At 30.9% G+C, this 21121-nt stretch overlaps 1 protein-coding gene across 1 annotated transcript; it reads right to left on the bottom strand.

The window, feature by feature from the left end:
• Nucleotides 1-8358: 8358 nt before the first annotated feature.
• LOC144836986 (uncharacterized) lies at nt 8359-20767 on the bottom strand. Its single transcript, XM_078691952.1, has 18 exons — nt 20236-20767; nt 18008-18167; nt 17521-17606; nt 17101-17159; nt 16788-16872; nt 16013-16170; nt 15634-15723; nt 15329-15508; nt 14862-15110; nt 13862-14050; nt 13556-13750; nt 13007-13315; nt 12848-12919; nt 11943-12159; nt 10905-11099; nt 10052-10570; nt 9849-9922; nt 8359-8953 (listed from the first exon to the last, which is right to left on the bottom strand). The coding sequence occupies exons 1-18, from the start codon at nt 20765-20767 to the stop codon at nt 8927-8929; spliced, it is 3396 nt and encodes a 1131-aa protein (XP_078548078.1). The 3' UTR covers nt 8359-8926.
• Between the last annotated feature and the right edge of the window lie 354 nt (nt 20768-21121).

The following is a 21121-nucleotide window of genomic DNA, read 5'->3' as shown; positions in this document are numbered from 1 at the left end:
TAAATGCAACTAAACTTTACTTCACCATAACGCCCAAAGTGGTGTATTTTTTTAGCTGATTTATTAGAAATAGGTTGTTCTAAGGTTTAATAATTGATTTCTAAAATAAAATACTGGGGTAAATTAAAAATCTACAAGCAGTGTTGCGAGAAACATAGGCATTTTTATAAAAAAAAAACATGGTATATTAGTAAAAACATTTTATTTTCTTTGATTATCTGATTTGAAACTCTTTGGTCAGAAAAATTCTTAATGTTTTATATAGTTCTAGTTGTGTTGTAAGAAAAAAAAACAATAATTTTAATTATAGATTCTGTAATTCCCAGTTTTAATGTCATTTTATAGGTTATATCCTCTGAAAATTTGAATAAATTATCAGAATTTTAATCTTTGCAACAGATTACTCCTCTCTTATTTTGAAGCTCCTCTTTCATTTTTTTACTTCTTTTATTTGCTAACCTAAGCAGATCCCACATGCCCATCCACCACCACTTTCGACTACCACCACCCCCACCCCCCGACAATAACCACAAAAATATAAACTGCAACACTTTGGTCGATCATCCACTATAGAGTGTCAAATGCATGCATTCAAGCACCACCCATACTGCCGCTACCATCGCCCAACCAATAGACGGATTCAAACTCCTCCATCCCACCCCCTCCCCCTTTCTCAAAGCCCCCACCCACCCCAAGTTAAAAATTGCAATGCAAAAGATAGGACATAAAGTTTTTAGACCCTCGCCTCCAACCCCCTAACTATTTCAAACTCCTGGATCCACCACTTTCCCCTCCCCAAAATTGAACCAATCAAAAGTCAATGATATACTCAGGTATTTTAATGCTACATAACAAATATTGAAGCCCTGATGTGAGATTTCATTTCATTTAAGGTCAGCATGTAAAATATCACACTTTATATTAAATATTGGTTTTAAATTCTATATTTTTTTTACTGTGATGGTTGGATTCAGTATTAATTATTAATTAATAATTATCTGATAATTATTTAATTTCTCTTAGTTATGCATAGCAACAGTTACTATGGTAACTAAAATTGAGATATTCTTTAGATTTTTCATACTTATCTTATACAAATTTTAATGTGTAGATTATTACTAATTAGCAGGCATGCATCACAAGGTCATGTTCGTAAGGACTTTCTTCTGTGATTATTTTTATTCATGAAAACCCCATATTATTTTATTTACAGCGGGCACCTCCCTTAACGGACGCAATTTGAAAAGCCTGTTTGTTCTGATGAAATGACATTTTTTGTTTGATTTAAAATGACCTCCCGTAAGCGGCCACCCGAAAAATGTGATACTTATTGCATGGACCTATGAATTAGAGGTCCATGTTTATTGTATTTCTTATTTTATTTTTAAAAAAAAATTATCCTTAGTTACGTAAACAGGTTTAAGATAACACTAAAGGTCAATTTTTTACCTTTATTCAGATTTGTCAAGACTTTCTTTCTGAGATTATTAGGATTCAGTATTTAAAGTAAATTTGGCAAAAAGAAGAAATGTAAAACTATGTAGAAAAAATGTTTTGTATTTATGAAAAACCCCTTATTTTTAAAATATTTTCGCATAGAAACAGTTACTATGGTAAAATGTTGACCTCATTTGACCTCAAAATGAATGAATTTACAAGGTCAAGTTTGTCATCACTTTAAGATTATTAGAATGCAGTAGAAGTAAAATTGAGAAAAATTACAAATGCAATAAATTCTTTGTATTCTTAAAAACGCCATTTTTTACGTTTTTAAACAAATTACTTTCCTTAGTTACACATAGAAATGGTTGCTAAGGTAACACTATAGGTAAAAAATGAAAATTGTTGAGAATTTTTTATGAACTATCTTGTAAATTTTGATCAAACATTAATAGTTGTAGTAAAGTGGGGACCTGTCCTGTTTTGCATTCTGACCCCTTTTGACCTCAAATGACCTATTTACAAGGTCAGATTTATTGGGAGGTCTTTCTGTATCTCTTTATACAAAATAGATGTAAAAATTTATAAAACCATTGACGCAATTATTTCAAAGTTTAACATTATTTTCCATCAACTAAATATTTCAATGCAAAATACTGTTTTTCTGGCAATTAATTGAAATAAACCTAGCAACACATTCTCCTATTTTATCTAAACTATTCGTATGACTCTAGTAGCATTATGACAAGCCACATATACATTTTATTATTGTATTAGCCATATTTAAATTGTGTTTCATGTGTTTTGTTTGTTGATATTTTGTTTGTATTTTTTTGTATTTTTCGTATTTTCCTGGCAACACAAAACCTATGTACGAAATTTACCCCAGTGTTTTCTTTGTGATTATTGTTGACAAACCTATTGACTATCAAATTACAAAAGTTCATTGATATAAAAACACCACTTTGGAAGTTATAGGTACGTTTATGAGGTATACTTTTATAAAAAAAATATTTTTTTAAAACACCCCTTTTTAAAATAATGGTATCAACCAAACTCCATTTTGTAAATTTTTTTTTTCTACATTAAATGGAACTCAATACATGTTGTTTACACTGCTATAAACAAAAACTGTATACTGTAAGTATTTTTGGTTAAAATAAGTATACAAGTTTGTACTTTTTTACTATAGAAAATCTGTGAAAAATGGCAAAAACATCAAAATTTGGATAATTGACCGTTGTCATGGCAACGGAAGCTAAAAATTAAAATGAATGTTGTAGATATGCTTTTTATTGAAATGTCTATTCATGGTAAAAATTTGAGCGAAATCCATTTTTTTACATCTGCCACCAAATCTTTGATTTTTACAGACAATGGCTCTTAAATGTTTCCTCTATGACTGATCCGAAACGTCCCTGATTCTAATAATTACATAAATAATATTGTTTGTTACAGTAGGTAAGATAGTCTCAGTATAAACATGGCAATCAAAAGCTAATTTAAAGACAGCAAACCACAATTAAAAAGAATTAATAAGACATTTAAAATAGCATTTATTCTCAAACATATTTCTGCTGGATTATAAACCAAAATATGTTTTGGCTACTGTTTGTTGTATGAACCCTTGTGTTGTATTATTACTGACTAGTTTTAAACCATGGAGCTATTATTTATAGCTCCATGTTTAAACCTTCATACAACAAGCTCTACTAGCTTAAAAGCCAAATTAATATAATTAAATTTAAAAAATATTTAACTCACATCACACTAATGAATTCATAAATAATGTAGGTAACCATAAAATTATGTCATTTGTCTGGAAAAGAATCCTCAATCCACTGGTCCATCAATGGGATTGTACGCTACCAGCCTATAAGGTGTTTATTGTTATGCAAAGTGCCAACACCCTCTTTGCCGCGTTCTGTGCATCACCTGACTTCCTAAATCAGTCTTGCATGTCAGCCTATTCAATAGAAAATAAAAGATTTTATATAAACAGAGAACAAACTAACAAACACAGTTTTTGATGGGTTTTTATGATATGGTCGGAAATTAATAATCACTTGCGTGTCTAAACCTGAAAGACAACAATGACTGTAAATTGCCCTGGGGTTTTCCAGCCAAGGTGAAAGTGCACCTTCAACAAAGGCTAGGCAAACACACATCATCACATTACTTTTTCTGTGTAATTTACCATATATTATATAATAAATTATTTTATTTTATAAAACTGTCATTGCATGTTACATTTCTTAATCGGATGAAACTTATACATCCAAATCTTCATTAGTATGAAGAGTGCTCTAAGTCTAAAACATCCAAATCTCCATTAGTATGAAGAGTGATCTAAGTCTAAGCCATGAAAAAATGTTTTACTGACTAATTAAGACAAAATAATTGCATAATGAAATTAAATTTCCCATCAGTTTTATTTTGTGAGGTAACAATGCACATGCCTTATGTGCACAATCTAACACACAAAACACAATCCTTTGTAGTATACTGTAGATTAGAAATACTAATATTCTTTTAAACTAATTAAACTTTTAAGGCACAATAAATTAATGTCAATAAAAACAAAAAAGAAAAATAATTTTTGACGGTGAAGCTGGAAACTAAAATCAGACTTACAGTAGCCATAGTACAGCACCTACAATTATCCTACTTGACATATAAAATGTGTATTTAGGTTGTTCACAACTTTATGTTCCTTCCAAAGGATGAGGTAATCATAAGACAACATCTAGTTGACAATTTTACCAGACAATTGGTATACTGATAATAGATGACAGATACTTGTCAGTACACATACTATCACAAATCTGATAATGTAATAATTTAGTTAATGCACACAATTGTGACAAATACTGTATCATAAATGTATAGTGGCATTCATCCTCTGAGTTGAGGAAATTCAGATATGGCATGTACTGTACTCATGGCAGCTACAGTGCATGGTGTACAGTACCAAGTCAATCAAGAAAGATGATCCCTTATTACACTTTTTAAATAGTGTACCAATTTCTTTATCATACCATGGACCTATAAATTAGATAGGTCTACTGTCATACTCATGTGCATTGCAAGTTCTCAAATTGTTAAAATAAATTTCAGTATTAAATAGAAAAGTTCAGTAGTTTTTTTACGCATTACGTTAAACTTTACAGTGCAGTGTAGTTATTTGATGCATCATGAAAACAAAAGACTGTGTTTTCTGGAAATAAAAGACCACAACGTGTTTGAATGCTTGTTGTGAGATCAGGGAAACCCCATGGAAGGCCTTTATGTTATGTGGTGACACAAGTATAGAATAGACGTCAACTCAGTTCTGATAGGTTTGTCAAAAAGCTTACATATAATATATTTTTTCTCCATTCATATACAAAGTAAAACCCGATTCGATCAACGAGCTGGATGGCTTGGTATATTGATGAGGGTATAGCCCCAGAGGCAGGGGTTGCAGGGTCGACTCTCTGCTTGTCAATCTACTTTTTTGTATAGGTTTTAAAAAAAATGTTAACCCTGATCTCCTCAATGAGTCGAGCATGAACGTTAAAACATCCTCATCATGTGTTTACGTTCGTCTGAGGACCAATCACAATTTTGCAGTTGATGTCTGTTCTATTCTATTTCTAGTAACAGCAAGTAAAAGTTGCGGAGACTCCCTCCCTGCCTACGCCTAATATAGTACTATAGAAGTAGTAGGCCTAGCTAGGGTTAAAAGCCTAGGCTAGTAGTAGGCCTTTGTTAGCTAGAGCATGGCTAGAGGTAGGGCTGCTCCAGCTAGTAGGCTGTGCCTAGCTAGGCCTACTACTACTACTGGTTATCAGACGATCGGGACCACGGACGATCGGGCCCACTTCAAGACGATCGGGCCCAAATCGTGAGACGATCGGGCCCATCAAGGGTGAAAGACGATCGGGCCCAGAGACGATCGGGCCCAGACGATCGGGCCCAACAAACAAGACGATCGGGCCCAAAACATTCTCGGAAAATTAAACAAAATAAATACGCGAATACAAACAACACAATAATAACAATCAAAATCAATCACATTTATTCATAAATCGAGAGTATTGGTAAGAAATTCTTAAAACCAGTAGACGTGTTAATTAGGGGAAAATTATGATAAAATAATCAGAAAAAAATCTAATTAACCTTTTTAATTAAAATCTTAATTCTTAATCATTTCCTGCTTTTATTTTTGATGTAAAGCGCATTGAGAGCCTGCTTATATACGCTATATAAGAACAGACTATTATTAAATTATTATTAATTACGCAAGAAAAGCACGTTGACACTAGCAAGCAGGAATTAAAAATGATGAAATGTGGCACATTATTTTATATAACACAAACGACTATCGGGCCCAACGCTAAGACGATCGGGACCAACTGGTAAGACGATCGGGCCCAACGTGGTTCTGAAAACACTGGACGATCGGGCCCAACTGGTATGACGATCGGGCCCAACGCTGAAGACGATCGGGACCATCTTTTCTGGGCCCGATCGTATTGGGCCCGATCGTCCGTGGTCCCGATCGTCTGTTTCCCCTACTACTACTACTACTACTAAATAACTAGTACTACTAGCCTAGCTAGGCCTACTAGGCCTACTACTAGAAATAGACTAGACTCGAGTATTAGGCCTAGCCTAGGATACGAATATAAGATCCAAAGAATTAAAAGAAGAAAGACCTGCCATTAAAACAATACAGTATTTAAGAATTCCGTATATGATATGGTATGATAATAATGAAACAAACAAAAACTTACTTCTTGTGTTTGACATTCTTCAAGGACAAGGATATATTAAACATGTGAGTGGTTTGTTTGTTGAGGTGATTAAACTTTATTTTTTATATAGAGGGCGCAATCACCATTTTTGTCTGCGTAACATTTATCATCGCTGTGTAATATTTATCATCGCTGTGTAATAATATCGAAGAACTTTATTACTCTCTGGATTGGTGAAATGGATATATTATTATTCCTCTAATTTACAATGAATTTTTAACAATAGCTAAGCACGTACATTTTGATATAATGATCTCTTCGATGTTAAAATCTCCCCCTTCAAAAAACACTATCCTTACAAATAAACAAATATGTTTTTCATTCGTTAGTATTTATTAAAAAACATGAAAACATAGCAACATACTGAATTGAGCTTTAATTTACAAAATTGAATTAAAAGTGAAAACAAGTCAAAATATAAAACATTTCATTTAATAAAATTCATTCATGTTCAAAATTTAAAAATGTATTTAGTACTGTACAGAAAAATGTAACAGTATAAACAATTCATTAGATTTAAGCATTGAGGCAAACTAAACAGTCTAATTTTCTTTTTAATCTTTTTATAAAATCAATAATAGAATTTGGAACGGTATAAAAAAACTGAAATTTGTAAAAGACTTTATTTTACAAAAATCCTGAAATCAATGTTGTTGTTTCATTTGACAAGCAAGGCTGAATTCCTTGAGGGAAAATAATTTTTTTTTTTATAAAAGAGGGAATCAAGAGTGGAATGTGACTTTGACCTTTGGATTATTTTTCAAAACAGAAGAAACATTTTAAACAAAATTGTATCTCTTAATTGGAGAGAATGTAATAAATGATAAAGGCTTATTTGATAATTTTTTTTCATGCAAATATACTATTGATAGTTTATGTCCAAAATGTAAGAAAATAAATAGTCATATAATATTTAAGTTGAGATATTTTGTTCCTCAAGACATCCTAATTATAATCTACAACTCATTTATTAATCCATTATTTGTTTATGGTCTGGGGTAGCACATATTCTTCTTACTTAAATCAATTCTTATTTAAAAATAATTTTCTTGTAATCTCAACCTAGATACTCTAATATAAACGCACAACAAAATATAAAACCGGTTAAAATGGTCTTATCTCTAAATATAGCAATATGTAATGCCTGCAACAGGAACAGTAGCAATGTTTTATACCCACATGCTTGTAGGCCTACTATTATTTTTTGTAATATTCCAGTATTGTTATTTTGTTTTGTTTTTTCTTTTTTCTTACTAACATTCATGTACCATTTAGTACACTGAAATCGTATAATAAATCTTTGTAGGCCTACAGTTATTTTTTGTAATATTCCAGTATTGTTATTTTGTTTTGTTTTTTCTTTTTTCTTACTAACATTCATGTACCATTTAGTACACTGAAATCGTATAATAAATCTTTGTAGGCCTACAGTTATTTTTTGTAATATTCCAGTATTGTTATTTTGTTTTGTTTTTTCTTTTTTCTTACTAACATTCATGTACCATTTAGTACACTGAAATCGTATAATAAATCTTTGTAGGCCTACTGTTATTTTTTGTAATATTCCAGTATTGTTATTTTGTTTTGCTGTCTTTCTTTTGTTACTAACATTCATTAAGGGGACACACCTCTCCTCTTTACTACTGGAGTAAATCCCTTATTTATGACACCCCTATTAAGGGGACACACCCCTATTAAGGGGACACACCTCTCCTCTTTACTACTGGAGTAAATCCCTTCTTTAGGACACCCCTATTAAGGGGACACACCCCTATTAAGGGGACACACCTCTCCTCTTAACTACTGGAGTAAATCCCTTATTTAGGACACCCCTATTAAGGGGACACCCCCCTATTAAGGGGACACACCTCTCCTCTTTACTACTGGAGTAAACCCCTTCTTTAGGACACCCCTATTCAGGGGACACACCCCTATTAAGGGGACACACCTCTCCTCTTTACTACTGGAGTAAATCCCTTCTTTAGGACACCCCTATTAAGGGGACACACCCCTATTCAGGGGACACACCCCTCCTCTTTACTACTGGAGTAAACCCCTTCTTTAAGACACCCCTATTAAGGGGACCCATCCCTCCTCTTTACTACTGGAGTAAACCCCTTCTTTATGACACCCCCCATTCAGGGGACACTTTCTCATAAAACGAGGGGAAATATATGTTTTAACACTACAGCAAACTCCTAATCAGGGGGCAACCCTATTAAAGGAACAGGGACACGTTTGAGAGTGCCAAATGGTTGATTTAATCCTATTAAAGGGACAGGGACACATTTGAGAGTGCCAAATGGTTGATGTAACCCTATTAAAGGGACAGGGACACATTTGAGAGTGCCAAATGGTTGATGTAACCCTATTAAAGGGACAGGGACACATTTGAGAGTGCCAAATGGTTGATTTAATCCTATTATAAGGGGACAGCAATTTCTTTTTGGAAAGAAAACACCACAGACAATAACTAGTGTGTTTTAATTCTGGGATACCAAGGTACCTACACTATTGTACATTGAGGTATGACACGCTAACATCGCAACCAAATCATTACTCAATTGGCAGATAAAACAGTTCACAGGTAGATTGTACTGGTACCAGTTTTCAACACTTTAACGCCGTCTAACATTTGTATGAATAGAATGTCCATGTTTATTGCATCATTGGGCTAAGTCTGTGACTTAAGTCTTCATCATCTTCTGAGAGATCTATACGGATGAAAAACAGTATAAATAAATTTAGTATAACAGCTATCATGATTATTGTAGAAATTGAAATGATTTTTAAAAATTATGAATAATGATATAAATTCATAAAACAACACAATATTTTCCACTGTAATAAATTCAGTAGATTAGCATCATACTTATTGTTGAAATCATAATCATTATTTGAATATGATCACAGTATAATTCATGAAACACATGTGAGTGAGTTGTGTTGTGGGAATTTAACAGAGTAGAGCTGAGAGAGTATTACGTTTCATATCATGTGACACAAAATCCAGGTACACGATCTTAATTACAAGATTGCAGCCACCCCTCTTTATCATTTTAAAAACAACATGTGAGAGGTTGCGGTAAAGAGTATCGCGTTTCATGCCATGTGACCAAAAAACTAGGTCTGTATTAATTACGGTCTTCTGTCAGCAGTCTTTTTGAGCGACCGACTGAACGTTCTGATACTATATTAAGAATGAATTGTTTACGATCTTTTTTGTCGGCATCGTTTCTGGATCGACTGGACGTTCGCTATATTATTTTTATTAGTTGGCCTAGTTCATTGTGTTGGATCGTGTCTCTAGTTTACATCGTGGGAAATTTTTATTTATATTCACCGTTGAGTAGGTAAACACGCACGAAGGAAAATGGGAAGGGCACTCATGGCCAAAGCAAAAAAAAGGGCAGGCCAGTAGTGGCCGTGGGTACTGTTCATTTTCGAGGGCATTGAGGCCAACTGGGAGGGCACCGACGGCACTGGCCGCGGTAAAATTTGAGGCCTGTCTATGTCATTATCATCTTGTCAATAATCATACTATAATCATGGAATCTTCCTTTTTTATGTTTTTCTCCCAATCTTGCATAATATTTATGAATAATTTACCTTCACTTTGTTTACATTGGTACTTGATGATGCCGTCTCTTCTTTCTTTCTTTCTTTTTTCTTCTCACTATCGCCTACAAATAATTAGTTAATAACATTACTAATTTGAATGATTAAAATTGAACTAGATTTCATATGTTAACTGGTTAAAAAATTAATGATTCCATAACAGTTCTGTAAGAAGATTAAATACATATCATTACCAAGTAGTATGTTTCTTGCTTTTTGGCCTAGATGACGAGCAAAACTTTTTATTTTGTCTTGATCATCTGATAATTCTCCTACAATCTCAAGCCGCATTACTGCCTCCCAAACATTCACAAAGTTATATACCCTCAATCTATAGTTTGAAATAACATTATTGAATGCTTCTGGATCAACTTGTTTCAAAGTCTTAAACAGTCGCTTTCGATATGTTGACAACTTGGTTTTAGCTTCAGTACACAACTTGTTGTCTTTCATATACTGGATTACAAGATCTTCAGCTCTCTTGATTTCTGATAAATTTGTAATCTCTAACAACAAGCTAACATCCAGTGGTGAGATTAAACCTTTGTCTTCAAGTTCATTGAATAAGTCATTCACAATAAAATGTGGATTCGTAAGAACACCAACATTTAAGTCATCAAATAGTAGGAACCTTATCCATAGGTATCTTTCACCATCAAAGCATCTACAAACATCAGCTTTTAGATCTCGAAAATGGTTACAAGGTTTAGAATCTGCAAATAAAATTACAGGAAATTAATTTCATGAAGATAATCATTGTTCAGTTCACTTTTATGCTGGTTTGTAAAATAAACAAGTTAAATGAAATTAAAGACCCATTCCCTACAATTGTTGACGTTTTGTAAAAATAATACATTTTATATTAGAAAGATGTGTAGTGTACATTTTATGGTAAATTATGATAAAGAGAGAGAAACAATGCACTACCTAAGTAGCTCGCGGTGAATATCCTCTCATGGACAGTCTTTAGGCCTAGCCTAGCTAGGCTTAGTTTTGTAAAGTAGGGAATAGGACTTTAAACTTGATGTCTATGTTAATTACTCTTACCACCAAACAGCCTTGTGTAATAACATGAGATATCCATCTTTAAAATATTGTGAGTATACCAGGCTGCAGCCAGATTTAAAACAACACCAATAATAATGGCAATTCCTGCTGGTAGTATATCACAACCTATCAAGATTGCAAAAACTGCAACTAAAACTGCTGCCACAGCTGCAACTTTCTGCCAGTGATTTGATTCTGAAATAAAAAAGAAAACTCTTTTCTTATTCAATAGAAATACAACTTTACTTTTAAAAATCTGATTCAACTTTGTTAACTCAAGACTCAAGAAAAATAGAAAAATTTAACCTTTTAACAATTTCTGTATCATTTCTTCCAGATGTGTCTACATCAATGATTTTGTTTTGGTTTTTTTAGCTTTGGGTCAAAATCGTAGAAAAAAAACATTTTCCAAAACAAATCATAAATAATGATTATTCGGAAATTTTTGTGCATGTTACGATAAACATGATATTGCCCTATTAGCTAAAATACAACTTTCCAAGGTCGAAATGACTAAACATGTGATAGAGGGTGCAAGTTACAACAAATTTCAAGACGATATTAACAAATATAGAGGACGCATCTTGTAAATAGTTTTAATGAATTGCAAATATCTTCAAAATTATCGAAAACTACAGAGGGTGCTACATATTATAGGCAAATACGATTAAATAATTGTTTTTCCTATATACATGGTAACGACGGGTATACACAGTCTAAGTTCAACAACATTTGTTTATAGGTCTACCTGGTACACGCAGTGAAAGGGTCAATATATCAAATAGCTACTGTTGCTGATTTAGATGGTGTCTCACAGATCTTACATTTTCTACTGACTTAATTTTATTTATTTAATATTTAGGTTTTTCTGGTTTTTTTTTTTATCTGTTAATTCTTTACATACATTTAATTATTTATACTTATTTTTCTGCTGACTCATATAATTACAGATTAACAGTCCGTATCTTTGACTTATTGTTTATTAGTCAAATAATAATAAAATAAAATCAAACTTGCTGTCTCTCTTATTACTTTTACCTCCAAATAGCCGCTTGTAACGTGCAACATCCATCCTCAAATACTTTCCAGTTTTGGTGCATGGCAACTTCTCGTCCTGGAAATCACCAAGATTTTGAATGTGCTTCTTTTCTGATGTATCACTACATACATCACAAAGTATGCATCTCTCAAACTGAATCCCTCTTCTACCACCATCTTTAGAAGGTTCAAATGACTTCTGGATCGTTAACAAAACCTACAAATATAAATTGAAGGTTAATTTTCAAAAACATGCAATAAACACATAAACAATGTAGCACACGTTTTTAAAATGTTTACTAAACATTTACAATAAAAAAGGAAAAAGTAAAACAATAATAATTAAAATAAATCTTAAAGTTAAGGTGAATTATCACTACTATCCACATTTTACATAGTTTGTCACAAATGTAACAAAATCTTTACCATAAGATCTGTCACCATTAACAATAAACCTCATTATTGTTTATAAAGTTTTAATTGCAGGCATTGAGGTCAAGATTCATGACCATATAAAAATTAAAAATAATAAAAATTCAGAGTGTGTAGGCATGCTATTGATTTGCATCTACATTTCAGTGAAAATCACTTATAAACTAGTTTTGATAACTGTACTTTAAGTTGTTTGTATTTTAAATTTATATAATATTAAGATTATATCATTAATTTGTTAAAGATGTAATGTTTTTATAAATCAATTGTCAATAATCAATTTCATATTCAATTAAAAATGTATATCAATAAAAATTACAAATTATATTACACATCAAGTAAACTACACAAACATGATTTTAAATATTTAAGTTATTTTAAACTATGTCATAATTACAAAAAAAAAACCAAATCAACAAAAATTTCCATAAAAAATCATATAGTTTTAAAAACTGATATATGAAATAACATACTTCTTTACATGCTTCAGAAAAGGGTTCTTCATTACTTGCTTCATTAGGAACATTTGTTCTTTTAATAGTCACCTGAAAAAAGAAGAAAATTAATGTTTTGATATCTGAATTTAAGTTTATTTTTAGATTAAATTCACAAGAAATTATATGATACAGTACCTTTAACAAGAACTTTCTTTCATCCTCCTCGTCCGTAGTCACAAATTTGACAAGAGATAAGGTCACATGATGATCTTGGTCGAAGTAAAGTTTAGCATGATTATACAAGAGTATTGGGTCATCGCCTTTCTTTTGAAATTTGTTGAGGAAATCAATAATCATATATGGAAACAATACATCTGGCAGATATCCCTTAAAGTCGTAATAGATACTGATAGCTGGAAATTCATCAGGCAATGGTTTCACTTCAGTTGATGTCTTGAAAGCAAGGCGTAGTGGCACAAAGAATGATCGCTTTCCAACAGATTCCTGGAATTGTTGATTTGTAAAATGCCATTTAAATTTCATTTAATAAGAAAACGAAGATCATTTCCTGTACATGTTAAAAACATCTTCAGCAGAAAGTTTAAACAAAATATGTCATAACCCTACAAATATTTTGAAATTTTATGTAAAATTTCACCAATTATGTATCATCCCAAAAGAATTTTTACATAATCTTGCATACAAAATAAAACATATTAGAAAAGATAACTGAATAAAACCTACCTTAGATTTACTCTTCATGTCTTGGCTGCTGGTTGTCTTCCTCTCACAAATGAAACCTAATTGAATCATCAGTGCCACAAGGAACTCAAAATTCTTTCCTTCGTCAACTTTACGCTCTTTCCATAATTTTCGCAACAACTTTTCTTCCAGTATGCCCTTGTCAAGTTTAGCAAAAGCCTTCTTAAATATGGGCTTCTAAACCAAAAAAAAGAAGTACCTCTATGATCAAAAACAAGAAACTACATAGGGTGACAGCACAAACACATATTTACAATTTAAAACATTACATAGGCCTACTGTACTTACTGAACATTTTGGTGGAATGACCGTTACAAAAGCAGTCACAATTTCAACCAGCTGCATTGGATCTAACACCGCTTTATCTCTTAATAATTTGTTGTCAGGCATGTAAACAATTTCACCAAGATCATACAGGAAGTTAAGCAGTACCGATTGTTCTTTTTCAATACCATTCTTAGTTGCCAGCATTTTGAGCTAAAAATAATGGTTATAATATTAGATTTTTAAAACATAATTAAATAAGAAATCATATTCAGTTTTTATAACATGGTAGAGATACATTTATTACCAACATTAATTTTGTATTTTTAGCATGAAATGTTACATGGACAACACTTTTTGGTATTTCAGTGTAGATAATAATAGAAGAAGCATGCACTACAGTTAAACTGTTTTCTCATGCAAGTCTCCATTCCTAAATTGTTTCTATATCCATTCAAATTAGACTGTCTTTACAGAAATCTAATCAGTACTATATACCATTTATCAATATGAAACAGTAATATTACAGCTTACCATGTGGCAATGTTTGTTTTTCATGTCTATTTTATTGTTGTGCTTTTGAGACGAATGTATAGAAAACTCTAATTTCAACATCTGAGTTTTCTAGTTTCATTCAGAAAATTCAGATTACTAAAATGGACCATCCATTATTAATCAGAGGATAGGTTATTTGAAATATTATTACTTTATGATCAGATAAAAATAATAAATAATAAAATTCTGCAAATCCTAACTTATAACATTAATAGTAATAGTGCAATGAACAATTTATAAAAAGGTATATAAAGTATTTTTATAATCCCTCCGATTAATAATGGATCAGTCCATTTCAGTGGTCAGAATGAAACTAGTAAACTCAGATTTTGAAATCCGAGTATTCTATACATTTGGGTGTGGAGTTCCTCTGATTAATACACTGTGGCAGAACATGGTTAATGAAAGTATTAATTAAGTTCTAATGTTTAAAGTAAGATTATTAATGTGGTTACAAAATAAAGTTTACCTCTTCTAAAGGACACAAAGAAAAATGTTTTTTCCTTCTGAGGTCATGAAGATCACATCGAAAACGCATCCACTTTAAAGGAATATCTTTTTCTAAAGCTTTCATAAGCTCCTCAATAACCTCTTTGAGATCACTAAAGCTTTTATCTGTTGTTTCTCGGCTGTTTTCAATGGCAAAATATTGATATATATGTTCTTCATACAGTTTTCCTCTAAGAACGTCTTGAACCTTCTCAAAAATTATATTTGCCTAGTTGTAAACAGTTTATAAAAATGTAGAAAATACATATTATGTAATGAGCACATTAGTCAAATACTGTCATATATTTAAAATAATATTTTTATCATTTAAAAACTGTTTATATTATATGCCTGATAAAGTTGTTTAATAAAGTATTCTAGTTCAGTTTCTTTAAATTAATGGAGCAGTAATACCTTGATTGTGGCTAGAAATAGATGTAGTATTACCTCAGCATTTTGTTCTTTTTCAGTCTCACCAAGCTTCCCCTTATGTGTACCCACAATAAGGATAGTTGGTTTGTTAACTTCATTCTTTGCATCTTCTTTCACAATACGACTATGAGAATAAACTGACAGGATGTAAGATAATATGAACTGGAGATTGGTCCAATGATGTTGATGCTTTTTCTGAAAAAAAAACAAAAACAAAAAAAAACAAAATCAAAACAAAATTAAAATTAAATGCTTTTTTTTCAAGAAGACTTGTTCCAGCACAACAAGTACAATACCTTAATTAGTCTTACAATACTTACGCCATTAGAATCAATGACAATAGCACGATCTTCGAGGTCCACACTGAGATCAAACACTACGATGTAAAGTGCTTCTGATGTTACGAAGATCTGGAAAAAATAATGTGCTTGTTATTAAAATATTCGATTAATATTCTTAAAGGCCTATGAACAAGTACTACTATTGGATTACAATTACTGAATGGGGAAAATGCAAACTATACCTTGGCCATACAATTATGTTATTATTACATTACAAATTTGATATAGCACTCTTAGAATGAAACCAATTATGTTATCTTTTTAACTGGCTGACGTGGAGTTTATTAAAGAAATGTGTAGAAAGTATTTAAACAATAAAATATCAACTTACAAGGCAATAACATATTTTGTAACTTACGCGATGTATACCATGGTATATCATTTGTCCCCCATGATCCCAGATGTTGAATGTTTCTTCTAAAGTCTCCTCTTTATTTTTCTCAACTTTCTTGATTACATCTTTATCAAACTGCTGTTCTGTATCAAATGAAACAGCTTTAGTAGCTGTATCAGTACCTGTAGTGGAAACAAGCTTTTTTGGTTATCAAAACATATGTAACAAGAATGTAATATAAAAATATGATAAATGATTTCATTTTTAATGACAAATTTAAGTCCCAGTATTAATATATATATTATGAGTATTGTTTTAGTTGTCCTCTTTGTTGTAATTTTCATTATCATCATCATCATTGCTAAAGTCACCACCTACTACCACATAGATGCAGGCTTCACCATTATTAATATCTAACACGTCATTATTATCATTATTATTTTCATCCTTGTTTTTCATTTTTAATGTCATCATTATAACTTTAGTTTTCACTGTCTAGAAATGTATGACTGTCAATCATAATTAATACACAGATAAGTTATAGTTAATTATAGTTGTCATTATCATAGTAGAAAATTATGTCACCATAATTGTTACACAGATAGGTTGCCTCCAAATCTGAGCACATAATTTTAATAATGTTATAGTTATTTAGTTACTTTAAATTAGAAAATCTTATATTATTATCTTAATTATTTCAAATAATTTTGAAAAATTGCAAACTCATAATATAAGACTTATTTATTAGTGTTTTTACTACAAAATGTAATAGATAAGAATTTACGGGAAAGTTACATACCATCATTTTTGTAATCATCATTGTTGTCATCAATATTGTAGTTAACAATACCATCATCATCATCTGTAGATGGTTTCATGTTAACCTGACACATACAAACAAAAAATAAACAAAAAAACAATAAATGTTATTCATTAAAACTTGAATATTGTCTACACCGTTAATAGAAATAAAAAAGTAATGTTTACTCTTAAAACAATAATTAGAAATTTAAAACATTAAATTAGTGACTGGTTTGCAATAGTAGAAATGTCCTGTAGGTACTACTTTATTTTATTTTTTTTTTATTACACTATTACTGACATACGCTTACAGTTTTCTTTGCTCTCAGTTTGTCAGTGACCATTTTTGTATACTGATTTGAAGGATTACCTGTAGAGAAAAAAAAAGTGTGTACATATTATTTTAGCAGATACATTAATACGTAACTATACTTTGGACAACTGTCAAACTTATTGATTAATTAATGTAAAATTACAATTACAGTACATCATCAAACACTGTAACATTGCTTGCGTGTTAAGAGATCATAGAGTAACAATTGTATTAGCATAATGTATGTGAAAATAAGACCGTTGACACCATACTACGGTTGTATACATTTATTGAATTCCATTCTACATCTCCATTTCATTGTGGGACTGTTTGTGTCTATGATAATAATTATTGATAATATTGTTACATAGCCAATGATGATGGGAAAAGTAATATGCTAATTTGTATTCATGTGTACCACTATCAGCTTTAGCCTCATTCCATGTTGTGCTTGCTGTTCTTATCACCGCTATTCCATCTGTAACTACATGCTTTTCCTCAAATCTGGCAAAAATACAATAATTTGAAACCCACTATGAACTTCAGTCATTTTAAGTACCGTAAAAAATGCAATTTTTTTCCTTTTAATTCAAAACCATTTTAATATATTCATTAATTATACATTTAGGAAGTCAAGTTATTAAACAATATGTATGATCTTTTTTTTTTAGAATACAAGATTAAAATTAAATTCTATAATCTACAGAAAATTGTATGGTGTTATGATTATTGTAGTAACCGATTTATATATTTATAAAAGATTTTATTCTAACTATTGTTATTGCAATATTTAGAAAAGTAGTAGTATATCAAAAACAAATCAATAAAAGTTGGCTGGTTTGTAATTCTTAGTTGACTCAATTATTTTGTAATGTCAATTTCACTGTCTTACTACTACTACTTACTCTTTTCCAAGACAGGCATTGATGAGGCAAGTTTTACCCACTCCTTCCTGTCCAATAACCTTAAGCATTCCAAGATTGACTTTGACAGAGCCTCCTTTCAAAGCTTCATTGTAGGCATCCTGAAAATCTAATTCACGAGAAGCAGTAGCAGTTGGAATATCTGAAATTGAATAACCATTATTATTATTAACAAGTTTGTGAGTTCCCTAAATAAATTACACTATATGAGTTTAAAAAAAATACTCCATACAACAAGAAAAAAGCATTTTCTTGAAAAATTTCATCTGGTTTCAAATTTATATTTTTTAAATAAATTGTTAACTTTTCGGTAAACCAATTGTCAAGTACTTACTTGATACGTTTCGGCTGGTTTATCGGAAAGTTAAAAATGTATTTATAAAAAAAAAGTTAAGAAAAAAGTATTAATTAAAATTCTATTGTAATGAATACTGTAATATTAACATTGTAGTATGTTAAATATTAACAAAAAACAGGATAAAAAATGAGAGCAACACTAAGCAATTAAGACCAATTCAATAATTAAAAAAATGGAGAAAAAAAGTGGTAATATTTAGCAAGTATACTATGATATAGGTCCATGAGAATACTGTTTCATTCATAAATATTGAGTGCTGTTTAATATTTAACAAGTAGAAAATAAACCATTCCATTATCTATACATGTACATACAAAGAAACTTTTATCAGTTATGTTAGTACACTTTTCAAAATTAACAAGAGCAACGAAAGAGTTTCAAAGTAAAAAGTTAAAATTGACATTACGCATATTGATAATTCATGAAAAACAAATACTTAAAATGGTCTGAAAAATGCTTTAATTTAGTTTTAATTAAATTTAATTTTAAGCACACATTTCTTGTATGTTTGTTTAGTAAGCCTCTTTTTGTAAGGGCGTGTGGCACAGGGTGTTGGACGTTGGACTACTGATCGTGAGACCAAGGTTCGAATCCAATCTATACGATAAAGAAAAGAAGGTTTCCAATATAAAAATATATGCATAAAAACAAGTTTTAATTTTTCAAAAAAGTTGGCATACAGCACTTGAGGAAACCATGAGCCAATGGCCAAACACAGAAGTGGGAACCTCTTATATAATTAGCATAGTTTTCATTGTTGAAATCATGAATTGTTTAAGAGCTTTAGAAAACAACTACAGTACAACAAAACTATCCACTTTCTTTATTTTTGTCTTAATAATCAACATTATATACTTTTGTTGAAATATTATGATTATTAATGTTAGAGTATCATTCTCATTAACACCATGTCATTATATCTTGATATCATCTTGTCCATATCTTTATTTTTAAGGTTTATAATTCTTTGTTTTTGTTTGCCATTTTGTCTTTTTGATGGCCCAAATCAGCTCACGCTGACTCTAACAGCAAGTTAACATTAGTTGGCAAGATTAAAAGTTTGTCTTCAAGTTTATTGAGCAAGTTATTTGCATTAAAATCTTGATTTGTAATTTTACCGACATCCAAAATATCAAATAGTAGGAACCTTAGCCAATGGTATCTTTCACCGACAAAGCATTTACCAAGATTAGCTTTTAGAATTTGGAAATTGTTGTAAGTTTTAGAACCTGCAAATAAAATTAATGGTCATTATTTTGAAAATGATTTTCACTGATTCCAATCAAAATGAGTTTGATTTAAAATATATATTGTGCAAAACTATGACAGCACTGACAATGATAACAAAAAAATCTTCTACAATTAAACTTGAAATAAAGGCCCATTTACACTAGGATGATAACGATCGACGATAATTAGATAAATATGCATTTTTCATACATAAAACAAAGGAAATCTAAAAAGTTTTAATACTAGAACTATAGGATAACCATATATGCTGCCTTTGATGAAAATAGCATTTTCACACGTCCAATCAAATGACGTCATGGTCAGTAAGAGCAATAATATCGTGACAATACAACGATGTTATTGTTTTTATTGACCATGACGATTCCAGTCTATGAGTAGAATAGTAAGGTCACATATTCAAGACATTTCCGATGAAAATGTTGCTGACTTGAAGACGTAGTCCGATACTTGTCCTTCTTACTGTTGCCTATAAAAATTCAGTTAATATATTCTCAACTTCTTAAATAAAATTATTATTTATTAAAATTAAATTACTGTTACATAACTTTTTTATTAAAATGGACATAACATTAATAAACTTCAGGATAGTCCTATAACATACCTGTATCAAGTAGTCTGCTTTCTGCTTTCCTGTTTAGACGTTTTGCAAACCTTTCTATTTTCCCTGGATCATCTTCTAATATTCCATTTATCTCCAGATGTAAAACTGCATCCCAAAAATTGGAGAAGTTATTTCTTTTCAAATCGTAGAAAGCAAGAACTGTACGCAAATCTTCTTGGTTAACTTCTCTGAGGGCTTTAAACAATTTCTTTCTGTAAGATGACAACTTTGTTTCAGGCCTGTCCTGAACACTGTTGTGACTCATAATATATCGTGTTACAAGTTCTTTAGCGCGAATGAGATGTGATAGCTCTGTAATCTCTAACAGCAAGTTAACATTAGTTGGTGAGATGAAACCTTTGTCTTCAAGTTCATTGAGTAAGTTATGTCCATTGAAATCTTGATTTGTAATGTCAGCAACACTCAAGTGATCAAATAGTAGGCATTTTAGCCAACTGTATTTATGGCCTTCAAAGCATCTACTGAAATCACTTTTTAGGTCTTGGAAATGTTGAACTTTAGAATATGCCATTGTGTTGTTGTCTGCAAATAAAATGATTGAGAGTAGTTGTCATACTTTTAAAGATATAGAACATACAACAAGAGAAACAGTAGGCTACAAAGTAAATCAATGTTCAGTATTACAAAAATAAATGACACAAATAAGTAGAGGTTATCCACAAAGAAAATTCTTAAATACATTATAATTATGAGAAAAACCATATAAGATAAACATTAACATTAAAGTTGAACTAAAATAAATTTCCGAAAAACAAAAAAAGAAATAAAATAGAAATTTAGTGTATATTAAACTTTAAAAATATGATACATATAATGATTAAAATTGCATAGGCCCTAAATTTTGAGATACAAATTAATTTAAAAA

Source organism: Antedon bifida, chromosome 3, assembly GCF_963402885.1.
Source record: "Antedon bifida chromosome 3, ecAntBifi1.1, whole genome shotgun sequence".
Taxonomy (NCBI): domain Eukaryota; kingdom Metazoa; phylum Echinodermata; class Crinoidea; order Comatulida; family Antedonidae; genus Antedon; species Antedon bifida.
The sequence above is the reverse complement of the archived record's forward strand: the minus strand, read 5'-3'. Positions and strand labels throughout refer to the sequence as shown.